A 12,898-nucleotide genomic window follows, 5' to 3' on the forward strand; every position below is an offset into this window, starting at 1 on the left:
CGTGCACAAGTATTTATACACAAGTATACACAGTATGCGTGACAGTGGCTTATAATTAATATTGTTCAAAATGATAACATGTTTTAACTGTTAAATCCTTTTTTTTCTCAGACTGTGATATATGAGAATACTATCATTCAACTTGTCCAGCAGGTGAACTGAAATAGTTTGTGAAATGTCTTGAAAGGTTTCTTTCTCGTTCAGCAAATCACCAACACACTCGTCATCACTGCAGCAGCTTTATTTTTCAATCTGCACACTACAGAACATTTTGCTTTTCTTGTTTGTTTTGCTTGTCAAGTATAAGGTATTTTTGTTCTGTGCAGTCTCATGTAGTTCTGTGTTTGTTTGATGTTGTTTTTATGTCCTAGAGGAATGTTGTCTCGTTTCACTGTGTACTGTACTAACTGTATATGGTTGAAATGACAATAAAAGCCACTTGACTTGAGACTTGGTTAGTTGTTTTCACCTGCTGATGGACAGAGGGCGGACCAGCTCACAGGTGCGTTAAGCTGCCTACCATACCTGGGTAAAACTGATTATCGATTAGCGCCACCTGTTGTAAAGGCATGAATGTGCTAACAGCTAACATTTGCTTCACTTTCTATGGGAAAGGGCCAGTTGCTGGCGATTCGTCTCTCATGATCGTGTTGCGTTTGGTGTGAAAAGAGCTATATTTTAGTGCATAAACTAATGTTAACATAAAACTTTTGATTTTAAAACAGCATTACTATATGTTGAAATTAACCTTAACTACGATTAAAAAATGTTGTTTAAGCATTGTTAGTTCATGTTAACTAAGGCTGTAAACTAGTGTTAATGAATGGAACCGTATTGTTAAGTGTTACCAATAAATGTATAAGTTTTGGAGCTGCTTTAATTAAACATTACAGTCACTGATATTAATATAGTAATTAATCATAGTGGAGTCATTGACATAAGGTTGACAAATCTTTAAAATCTTTTAAAAATCTAGTTTAGAAACACATGTGTCAAGTTCTTAGACATGTAATCTTTGCATCCAGTTTGGTTCCATATTGAAAAGCATTTTAATGACTTTAAAAATGTCATGAAACCATTAAGAAAAATTCAAAGCAAAACTATGTAACTTTTTCAGTGATAAAGAACTTTCTTCTATAGCAGCTATTAAGTGCATACTAATGCAGAGACAACTATAAATAAGCCATTCATAGGTTCATTTTCTCAAAAACTGGAAGCACTGTGTTTCTGTGGGGCTAGAAAACTCTTGTGTTTGTTTTGAACGATCAGCTTAAGGTGGGTGCACACAGTACGATTTTGGCCACGATTCTACCGCGTGAGACAAATTTCAGGAATCCTAAATATTTCTCTCATCGCAGGGCAAAATCAGCAATCTTCCAACGTTCAGTGTGACATGTTCACAGATGGCCGATTAATAAACTTTGTGATGATCTTCAGCCTCCGACGAAGTTCTGGCAGTGTTTGAAATTTAGCATCGTAGCGCATCGTGTGACTGCTATTACGACAGGATGAGCAATTACGCTACTCCGGAAAGAAACCTGCTCCTCATTTGCACCACCATAGCAACATTTGTGCCCAGTTATCACTCTACTCACTTTCAATGTTTTTTCTTCTTTTCAGTTTATATCAAATGTTTTAATAAATAAATAAGCAGAAAATACTTGGATAAAAGTGTAACACATCAGCAATATGAAAGCATTATTCTCTTAATTAAATAAATACAAGAGCTTACAGTTATTTTCTTTATATTTATCATGCATTTTCTTTACAACGTTATTATAATTACTATTTTACTTTTAATAAATGTACTTTAAATGTCTGTAAACGTCTTTAGTTAAGATTCACACCACTCCAATATATAAATATAAATATATAAATAAATAAAATAGAAAGATTGAACAATTTACTGGTATGTATTTATGGGACGTTTTGATCCAAATCAGCAAATACAGTTGATACAATTATAGAAATCTACATTTGTGCATCATCCATTGGGAATCTGCAAGCGTGATATATTATCAGCCTTTATGAATTTGTATTTTATTTTGCATGGCCTATAGGTTACTAATCTAAAAGAGGAGAAAGATGTACTATAACCCACCTGTTTTGTTTTCTCCAATGTGCCACAAGTCTTTATTTCCACAATGAATCTTTGCTTGTGGTAGATAATTATTACTGTAGGCTACCTCCCGCACTCCCGTTCAGTCTCAACATCTGTCATTTTCAGTCTTATTATCGGCTTATTTGACAAAATCCATCTTTCTTTTAAACGTTAGCCTATACTCGTGATGGAGTGGTATTGGAGCAATGGAAATGCTGATGTCCTGACTTTCAGAGAGAGAAAAAAATGCTCCTCGGTGGTGGGCAAATTTAGCCGTTTCGCTTCTATTCCACAACACTCCCGTAACTTGAGTCACGTTCACTGAATGGGACGATTGGGACCTCAGTCAGCTACGATGTATATCGTGCAGTCTGACATAACGTCACAGAGTGTGCCATGGCGATATCAATGCGTTCATATCGTACAGTCTGACAAGCAACAATCCTAAATGACTATTATAAATCGTACAGTGTGCACCCGCCTTTAGAAGTTTCTCAACCAATGGTGTGAGTTGGGGCGGAACTATCTGACTGGTTGAACAATCGCCGTATTCAGAAAACTGTTTTGAAAACAATGTTTATTTTTGCTATTCCGTTCGGTGGCGCTAGTGGTGCAGAAATGACATACTTCAGCTTTAAATAAGCTTCCTTGCACCTTGAAAATATGAGAATCTACACAATTTAATCATTAATTTGAGAAATGTTTTTGTGTCAACAATATAAAGAAGGTTACTTAGGGTTACTCAATTTGACGGCTACAAAATGTGCCTTTTTATAAAAATGTCAAAATATCAAATTCATACACAATCTTTTTTGGCAACCTACATGCCGGTTAGACTAAATGGCTTCTATTTGGTGGATATAGGGTTTTCAAATATTATGTAAGATATATAAGTGTCAGATCATTGACCCAGTAACCAAATAGTTTTGAGAAAATAATGTAAAAAATAACCAAAAAAAAATGAATGCCTTTAATTTTTGGCCATTTTTTGCATACTCCATGTACAGTAACATTGGTTTTACCATGGCTTTTTGGATACATACCATGATAAAACTGTGTTTTTTGAATATACATGGCATGTGATTTTGTTTCGTCTGACCCTGAACCATCAAAAAGCAGAGACAGAGGACATGTCAAATTAAAATGACACACTAACGTCCCTAAAAGACACAGAACAGTAAAGCATTTTAATTAGACTGCCCTTGCTGTACGTTCCTTAGGCAGCGTCTGTCAGCGGATGCAAAAATAATTTCCCCTCACAGCTGAAGCTCAGAGCCACCCCATCTACCAGCAGCAAGGACAAATGGAAAGGTAAATGCAGACAGACACTTACGCTGTTCTGATGAAGCACTTGCAAGACTCTGTTGACGTTGTTGAGGGAGTGAACTCTGGTGGAGCCACGCTCTTTGGTCTGAGAGAGAGACAGAGAGAAATTCTTTACAGCAGAGGTCATCAACCTAACATCAAAATGCTGCTTTTTATTGGATTAACTGGTTGGTAACTTTCGCTAATCTAACATTAACGAACGTTATTATATTATGCTAGTGCTGACTTAACTTTGGGTAATATGGGCCACATTTTCACATTTATTGTCCCTTTTACCTGAATTAACACAATATCACACACACTCAAATGGCTGGGTTGATGTGATAAGGAAGCACTGCTATGAACATGAGCAATAATGTTTAGCAGGATTTAATGTGATGAACGGGTGATAAGGATAAATCCTACAGGCCCTGTCATCTCTCAGATGTCACTCAAAAGCTGTGTTAGTGCATGTGCGCATATTAGCATTATTATTGTTTGGTTAATGCCATATATATACACATATATATACATGTATATACGTGTGTGTGTGTGTGTGGGTGTGTGTGTGTGTGTGTCCAGTTCAGACACGTTACAGTTAACCTCAATTCAAACCATCTAACACATACACACACACATATGCACTGAACACACACCAGTGTAGCTGCAGTCAGTCCCTCCAGCAGATCGAGCAGTTTTCGTCCATCTCTCAGGTCAGAGAACATGTCTTTAATAGGAGTCTTTCCCGTCTGAAACAGAAAAATAGCACAACTTTAATTTGGACTTTAATACAATCCCCATATCAACAAAAATGACAGCCAACAAAGCACACCAAAATTGCTCTGCAGTGACCACAGACTCACTTGACGCACTTTGAATGAACCGAGTCGGTCACACTACACTCTCAAACCTCTTTCTTTCTCTCTTTATATATGCATATATTTGAATATTTTGCAATATAACTAAAATATATTGTTTCTATTCTTAAAATCAACAACTTGAAATCAAAAGCTTTATATATTTCCATCGTTGCTAATTTGATGAGACTACGTCTATCGCAATGCTTCATGGCAACTGTAGTTAATTTCCTCATGTAAGACGTCAAGTATGCAGCATGTGAATCCTTTAGAATTAGCTCATTTTCTGCATTAATTGGTCATAAAATGTGATCACAAGTATAGACAAACACAATGAGCTCAAGCCAACAACACAAACACACAAACAATTATAATCTATAATGTTTTTATTGAACACATCCCATTAAACATTCACAGTGCTGTAGAAAAATTAAGAGAACCCTAGATGGTAACCAATTACAATGATTCCTTCAAGTCTTTAGCTGTCACTCTAGAGCTTTTTATACCTCATTGAGCATTCTGAGGTGTGTCCTTTGAGTCATCTTGGCAAGACGGCCACTTCTAGGGAGAGTACTAACAGTACCAAATCATCTCCATTTATAGAAAATTTGTGGACCAGTGAATAGCAAAGATAACTTTGTAATCCTTTCCAGCTTTATGCAAAGCAACAATTCTTGGTCGTAGGTCTTATTTTTTTGCAAGGAATGTTCCACGTCAGCAGACAATTCTTGTGAATAGCAAACTCAAAAACGTTGAGTGCTTTTTACATGTCAAAGTAACTCTAACCCACACCTCCAATCTCATTTAATTATTTGGATGCCAGGTTTGCAAACTTCTGATTAGCTTTTTTTTTTTTTGTCATCTTTAGCCTAGGGATTAAATTACTTTTCAACAGCACTGTGAATGTTAAATGGGATGTGTTCAATAAAGACATGAAAGTTTATAAATATTCGTGTGTTGTTAGCTTAAGAACATTGTGCTTTGTCTTTTTTTATTATTATTATTATTCAACAATTGCACAGTTTACAGGAAGGTTCATCTCCATTATAAAAATAATACATTGTGCAGATTCCAACATTGCGGGTGTTTTAACATAACATTGTGCTTTGTCTATACTTGTTACTTTGATGATGATGATGTCACATTTTATGAGCAATTAATGCAGAAAAACAGCTAATTCCAAAGGGTTCACATACTTTTCTTGCCACTGTACTTTTTTGCTTCAAATCAAAGTTTGTAATTTCGCAGAGTTGGTTGGTTTGGTTCATGGCCAAACTTTCTTTTATAAAGACTTTTAAGGAAAACATTTATGGGAAAAATATTTCTGGAACCAAGGCGGCTTAAAAATTGGATGGGCACAGTTGCACTTCATCTAGAATGTCCCATCGTTCAATAATAGCCGCTTTGCAAAGTCTGACTTACATTGTGACACAAACTCTAAAGATCAGACTGATATGATAAGGGATTTTCTCAAAAATAAACTTCAGTCGTGCTTGTTTCTAATGTTGGGACTCTTCAGAAAGATCCTGCTGCTGTTACTGTATTAAAACAAGCAGCAGTTGATAAAAAAAAAATTACAATTGCCAGATTCAAAATGTTTCAGCACACTTTAGGATTTCAGCCCTTTTGATTAGAGATTTTGGAAAAAGAAATGAGTGTCTCTAGAGAATTAAGGGCTCAAGCATGTTCTAGAACAAAGTGTCTAAGCATTCAGATCTGTTCCAGAACTTGAGTTCTTCGAGAGGGCAACAATAAAATCAGAGGTTCAGCATGAGCCCTGCTGGGACTGTTTGGTTACCTTTGAGAACTGAGCATTGATCCACTTCGTGAAGGTTTTCTTCTGTACAGCATCATGCTCATCTGGAAATATGACAGATATGAGAGAGAGAGAGAGAGAGAGAGAGAGAGAGAGAAACGGTGAATGAGCTGATTTTATTGCACATAATAATGCAGTAAAAGTTTCTTACTGGCCACAAACTCTCCATGTTCAAAACTGAAACTGATCCAGATGATATTGGAAAATTAGAAATTGGGGAGGAAAATGTGCCTAACTGTAAAAAAAAAAAATATATATATATCATAATGGTTCTAAAAAAAATGTTATTTTATGTGAAATATGACATCATAACAGTGAAGCCATATTTCTTAGTGAGATTCACTTTTAAATCCATTCATGGGTTGGTTAAAAGAAAATCGATTCTCCAATTAATCACAGTCTTCATTTGAATGATCCAGATACAGCTTTTTAAAATCACAAGATTGATCTTTTACTCTATGCCAGAGGCGCTCGTAACGTCACAAGACAACCACTGGTTGATCTTGTTAACAGGCCAAAGGAGTACAGAGTAGGGACAGAAGAGAGAGAAACTACACAAATAGAGAATATTAAAAGGTGCACTCAGGAATTTTTTCTTCATTAAAAAATGTTTTACTTCTAAAGAAATCAATTGTCATTTTTATATCATAAGCACTCACATAAAAGGGTTGCCATGTTAGGATCAGAATACTACTTGCTTAATCTCAGTAACTGTCCTGTTTTATGACACTTTCACTCATGGGATTTAATTAATCATGACTGAATGCAAATAGTGAATTTCTATAAGGGCAATAGAAAAACTAAAAAGTATTGTGTTTGAATGATCCTACATCAACAACCCCTAGTTGTCAGTGTAAGTCCAAGACGACAAATGTAAAAAAAATTCTTTATGCACATTTAAAGATTCATTTTTAGTACCTGCTCACTGTCTAACAGTCCATGTGCTTTATAAGCATGTGTGCTTTGAGAGTCCCTGTGGAGATGTGTTCATGCAATTAAGATGCATAAAATCTTAATGAAGTATTAATGTAAACACAGTCATTTATGTAAAAAGTGAGGCTACAGTAAGGCTGTGAAATTCAAATTAGAAAATTGAATTTTCATTGAAAGGTATTAAAAAAATGCAGTCAAATGCTAAAATGTGCATCTTTGAATTTTGGATACGTGCCAAGCACTGATGATGACCTAAGCCCTAGGTATACTTCCAAATTGACAAGAACGCTCAACGTCTATGTTATGTTGAACGCAAGCCAGTCAAAGTATCCTCAATATAACTGTGCATATGTTAGAGCATGTGCGCTACAACTGCTTTGAGACACCAGACTTTCTCTCCAGGAGTATAAAGATAAAGATGTCTTTATATTCCATTAGACTCGAGTTATCCAAATGCAGGTATCTCCGGACCTTCTCACACAGGAGCTATTGACTTACACATCCACTATTGCTGTTTTTACCTTCATCTCCTGAAGTTTAGCGGTGATTAAATCATCTTCTAGCACGTCTTCATGACAGCAACGTCTCAAAGTGTTGCCACCTTCTGGACCCACTAATAAGTGTAACAATAACTCCAGGCGCATGCACATTCTGCGCGTTCAAAGATGTGCAGTTAGAATAATTAGGGATGCGCACATTGACACTAAATTGACACTAAATTGACACTAAATGCTGAAAGAACAGTTTGATGCAGCGCAACAGTCAAAGACGTCCGTCTAGTGTACATGCACGGAAAGAACTGCACTTTGGTTGGAGGTCTTTGGCCAGTGTGTCTTGCTCTCTTATCAGCGTCTCACTGTTTAAGCATCACATACGTACATACAACTGTATTTAGTGAAAAACACTGTGGTACCTCCAGTATTATGAAGCTTGAGTCTGTAGCAGTACTATGGCACCGGTATAGGCTTCTGTGCAACACTAAGTTTACACAGAATCATCACAGAAGCATTTCATGTCTTGTTTTACTTAAGATTTAAGAATATGAACTGGCTAAACCTACTGACTTTATAATTTTTCACATTTTGGTTAACAGCCATACTGTATATGTTCTTTGCAATAAACAATAGCTTTAACACGGTACTGTATGGTTTATTTTGCTTCATTGTGCCCTCTTGTGAACGTATGAGAAAACGTTAATTTAAAAATCAGATGTCTTGCAGCTGCAACCTTTTCCCATACCTGAAATAATGTCTTTAAAATTCAAATTTTATTGAAGTTTTGTTAATATTTAACAAACTGCTTTCATATGTAAACAAAACGGGCATTGTAACTGGAATATATCAAAATGAATCCAATTCAAATCAAATCGAGAGCTTGTGAACTGGAATCGAATCAGGAAATCTGTATCTATACCCAGCCCTAATCAGTTCTACAGAATTCTATAGATTTTACACCATAAAATTAGTTCAGAAATGTTGAAAAATGTGCACAGATTCCATGACGACACAACACAGCCCTTAAAACTCACTGACAGACATCTTTTAATTATGAGACACTCTGAGATGTTAATCAAATGTGCAATGAGACGCTCTCTTGGAGCCGTCAATCAAATCTGACCCACAGCAGGGGGTGGGATTTGTCTAACACACAATCAAATCAAAGCATTACAGTATTAGTGTCATAATATGTGTTGTCTATACGCAGCCTGTGTGAGACTGCGTTACAGAGGAATAGGTGATTCCCACACACACAATAGCATTCAAATACCACTGGCTCTGTGTACACCAATGTGAACCCAAGAAAGATCAAAGGTTAAGACCACAAGCCAGCCGGGTCATCTGCCCCTTTGTATGTGTGTACCCTGCAGACAGTGTGTATATGAGGGACAGAAAGCCAGGAATGTGCCTCAGGCTACATAGATGGTGAAGGAGAGCATATACATGACAACACACACACACACACACACACACACCACTATTCCCCACAAAGCAGTGAGAAATCATTTCTTACACACAGGAAACCAACCATCACCATAGGTTACCTTAAGGCCCGGAACATACTCTACACGAGTATATGAAGGCAGACGCTATTAGCTGCACAAGCTCAATTTCACTCATCATTGTATTCCAGAATGCAATTCATAAGACAAAAGAAGTAAACATTGCATTCTCAGCATTGCCACAAGGGTTGCTGTAGTGAGCATTCGTTTAAAATTTAATTCTTCTATGGTCAGTTTTTTCCTCCAGGTCAAATAATATCATGATGAAGCAACAGCTTGAAGAAAATCTTGCTGAGCAAGTTAGAAAAAGTTAGTTAACACTTGTCAACACGTTTACAGCTAGCTACCTGATTAATAACACATGCTCTTATTAGTACCGAGGTTTATTACTGCCAGAGTAGCACAAGAATGCATGTTATGTATGTACAATGGAGACCATGTTCTAGTGCAGAGCATGTATCTGGCATTAGAAGGGCTGAGAACTGATCCCTAGGCCTTTGAGACCAAATGTTGAAGAATTAAAAAAAAGAATATGTAATGATGAATACACACATGCTTAATTCTCCCAGTGTCACACACACAAGCAAACACTTGCCTTTTAAACCCTGACATTCCTAGAGTCCCTCTACAATGTTTGTGCATGTCTACACCAGATACACCACGTTAAAAAAATGCCCAATACGTTAAGGTTTCATTCAGATTTCTGAAATGAAATACTGGGACATTTCTAGTTCAGTGGTAAATGTGTCACTGAAATTGTACATGTTATTATCTATGAACTAAAAAAGGAGGACAAGTCAGATGTTATGTATTTTGGCCATAGTAAAGAGCTCTATTAACTCTGGGAACCATGGGCGGTTGAGCAATTCTGGTGCAACCAACAGTACCACTTCCTCGTCCTCCTGAATTTCGCAAATTACTTGAAGTGGACGGGAGGGAATGCATACTTGCATCCCGCTGGCAATTTGTGGGATAGAGCCCAGCGAAGCATGGGTCAGGGAATACCACAGACGAAAGTGTGTTGTCTCTGGTGATGCAAATAAACCTATTTCGGCTTCCCCGAATCAATCCCGTATCATCAGAACTGTCTGTGGACATAGTCATAGGTTACCTGGAACGTGTTTCGCATGTATTGATAGGAGACATTTATCACACCAGAAGAGAAGCTGGTGTGCCAAATTCATCGATGACCAAGATCGAACTCCCCCATGGCGATATATGTAGGCCAAAACAGCCGTGTAGCCATTAATGCTAGAAATACAGTGCGTAATTCCAGACAATTTATGTTCCAGGTTGTTTGAGCACCTGTCCAGGTGCCAAAGGCTGGGGGCTCGTTGCACAAGTCTCCCAGCCCATGTTTGACGTATCCGTTGCATCCACTTTCATCAGCGTGGTGGGTCTCATCAGCAAGAACGACGAGTCAGCATACAGAGAGGAGGTGCAGCGGCTGACGGACTGGTGTAGAGCCAACAATCTGTCTCTCAATGCGGACAAAACAAAAGAGATGGTTGTTGACTTTAGGAGAGCACAAGGTGAACACACTCCGCTGAACATCGACGGCTCCTCTGTGGAGATCGTCAAGAGCACCAAATTCCTTGGTGCTCACCTGGCGGAGAAACTCACCTGGTCCCTCAACACCAGCTCTATCACCAAGAAAGCCCAGCAGCGTCTCTACTTTCTTCGAAGGCTGAGGAAAGCACATCTCCCAACCCCCATCCTCACTACATTCTATAGAGGGACTATTGAGAGCATCCTGAGCAGCTGCATCACTGCCTGGTTTGGGACTTGCACCGTTTCGGATCGCAAAGCCCTGCAGAGGATAGTGAGGACAGCTGAGAAGATCATTGGGGTCGCTCTTCCCTCCATCAAAGACATTTACAAAAAACACTGTATCCGCAAAGCAACCAGCATTGTGGATGACCCCACACACCCCTCACACAAACTCTTCCCCCTTCTGCCGTCTGGCAAGAGGTACCGAAGCATTCGGGCCCTCACGGCCAGACTGTGTAACAGCTTCTTCCCCCAAGCCATCAGACTCTTCAATACTCAGAGACTGGTTTGACACACACGTGTCCTGAGTTGCACTTTAATTACTGTCACTTTATAACTGTCTGCTACCTCAATAACTGCTATGTGCATAGAACACTAGGCCTATCTCATAGTATGTTATGTTTACGTTTTTTGGGGTTTTTTTTTTTTAAACTGTCATCTTTTTGCACTACTGAGTACTGGTCGGCACTGCACTTTGTCTACTGTCCTGATCATTGTCAGAAATTTGTTGTACTGTCCCGTACTTTTTGCACATGTTTGCACGTGCACTTTATATAGGTATATATAGGTATTTTATATAGGTATTTTATTTCGTTGTGTAGTCTCATGTGGTCCTGTGTTGGTCCTTTGTTGTTTTTATGTAGCACCATGGTCCTGGAGGAACGTTGTCTCGCTTTGCTGTGTACTGTACTAACTGTATATGGTTGAAACGACAATAAAAACCACTTGACTTGACTTGATCAGAAAACCACAAGGGGGTGATATAACATTTACTGAGGCAGGTCGCAGGGCAAAGGTATCACAACATAGGATGCGTATTTTAGAGCTCCATAGTAATGAAGGTTTTAGTACTTCAAGAATGAAAGTAACCAATGAGTTTGCAGGTCAGTGTATGAAACTGAACAATTAGAAATTATTATGCAATTTCTCTGTATGCATCTTTGAAGAGGTTTTATTCAAGCTGTCAAACCACAAAAAGACATACTTGAAAATACATTGTGTATGCTATATTAAAGATACATATACACATTATATCATCAAGTGATGGCTAGAGTAAATAATTTGTGTCCTTTGATAATGATTTGGGTCAAATTTAATGGAAACTATGCGAGTTACGCTCTGTGGCAGATTTTTGAGCAGCCTCAAGAGACGGCAAGCCTGCACTGTACATGTACTAGAAAATAACCGTTTCCAATTTTAGAACACACCATGTCATTCATCAGATGCATCTGGTGTGTGACCCCCATTAATTTACCCTGCCGTCACACTTTACCAAAGTTATGTTGAGAAATATGTTTGAAAAGACAGACTATTGTGCAATGGGTGGCCCTATTTATATCAGACAAAATCCAGACAGACAGACTAAGATAGATTAGATAGATCTATTCTTGATTCCAAGCCTAATAATTACATTTATATAAAACAGTATATCTCTAAGGTATGTCCTCATTTAAATGGGTCATACCAAAACATTGACGTAAACAACCAATGAAGTACAAAAGTGAATATTGGTCAAATATATTGGTCCCACATGATGCCCAATAATTTGTGTCTAGGTAGGTCGATGACTAGGTTTTGACACAGCTGTAAGCTTTTCATTACTTTATCTGTAGGAACTATGTGTATGTGTGTGTTTTGGTATGTACTGTTCAGTAAATAATGAGTTTGAGTATATTTTGACATGGAACATTCCATAATGCATAAAATTCCCATAATTGAGGAGGAGGTGGTTCCTCCTCCTCTGTGGACTCCTGCCTGAGCTTGTCTGCTTGAAAACTTTGGGAGAAAGAGCGATAGACAGATAGACAAGATTTGAAAAACAAAAATGCAAACTAAAGACTAGAGTAGAGTGTTAATTGGAGGGTCTATGGCATCTTGAAGCTTTCAAAAGACTTATGTCTCAACATGATGTGTTTTAAAGGCCTCATATCATGGCATCATTTTGAAGTACTGTACAGTATGTACACAAACAGCAACAATCACTCCGCTCCTCTCCAGACCATTTATTGAAACAAAGCAGCAAACAACCATAAGCTCATCATTAACATATGACTGTTCATATTACACAACACACATTAAGTGTTCAACAACTTGGTCAGTATTGATGAATGTGTGAA

The 12,898-nt window shown here is 37.8% G+C and overlaps 1 protein-coding gene across 5 annotated transcripts in view; it reads right to left on the reverse strand.

Annotated features, from left to right (window-relative positions):
- The window catches only part of LOC127618368 (utrophin-like), a 269,333-nt gene that overhangs the window by 221,304 nt on the left and 35,131 nt on the right, over positions 1–12,898 (reverse strand). For all 5 annotated transcript variants that reach the window (XM_052090759.1, XM_052090761.1, XM_052090757.1 and 2 more), the window contains 3 exons: positions 6,062–6,123; positions 4,063–4,155; positions 3,435–3,512 (listed from right to left, as the gene is read on the reverse strand). In XM_052090759.1, the coding sequence (XP_051946719.1) occupies positions 3,435–3,512; positions 4,063–4,155; positions 6,062–6,123 (233 nt within the window). The remainder of the gene's footprint in view (positions 1–3,434; positions 3,513–4,062; positions 4,156–6,061; positions 6,124–12,898) is intronic.

This window comes from Xyrauchen texanus, chromosome 25 (genome assembly GCF_025860055.1).
Source record: "Xyrauchen texanus isolate HMW12.3.18 chromosome 25, RBS_HiC_50CHRs, whole genome shotgun sequence".
In the NCBI taxonomy this organism is placed as follows: domain Eukaryota; kingdom Metazoa; phylum Chordata; class Actinopteri; order Cypriniformes; family Catostomidae; genus Xyrauchen; species Xyrauchen texanus.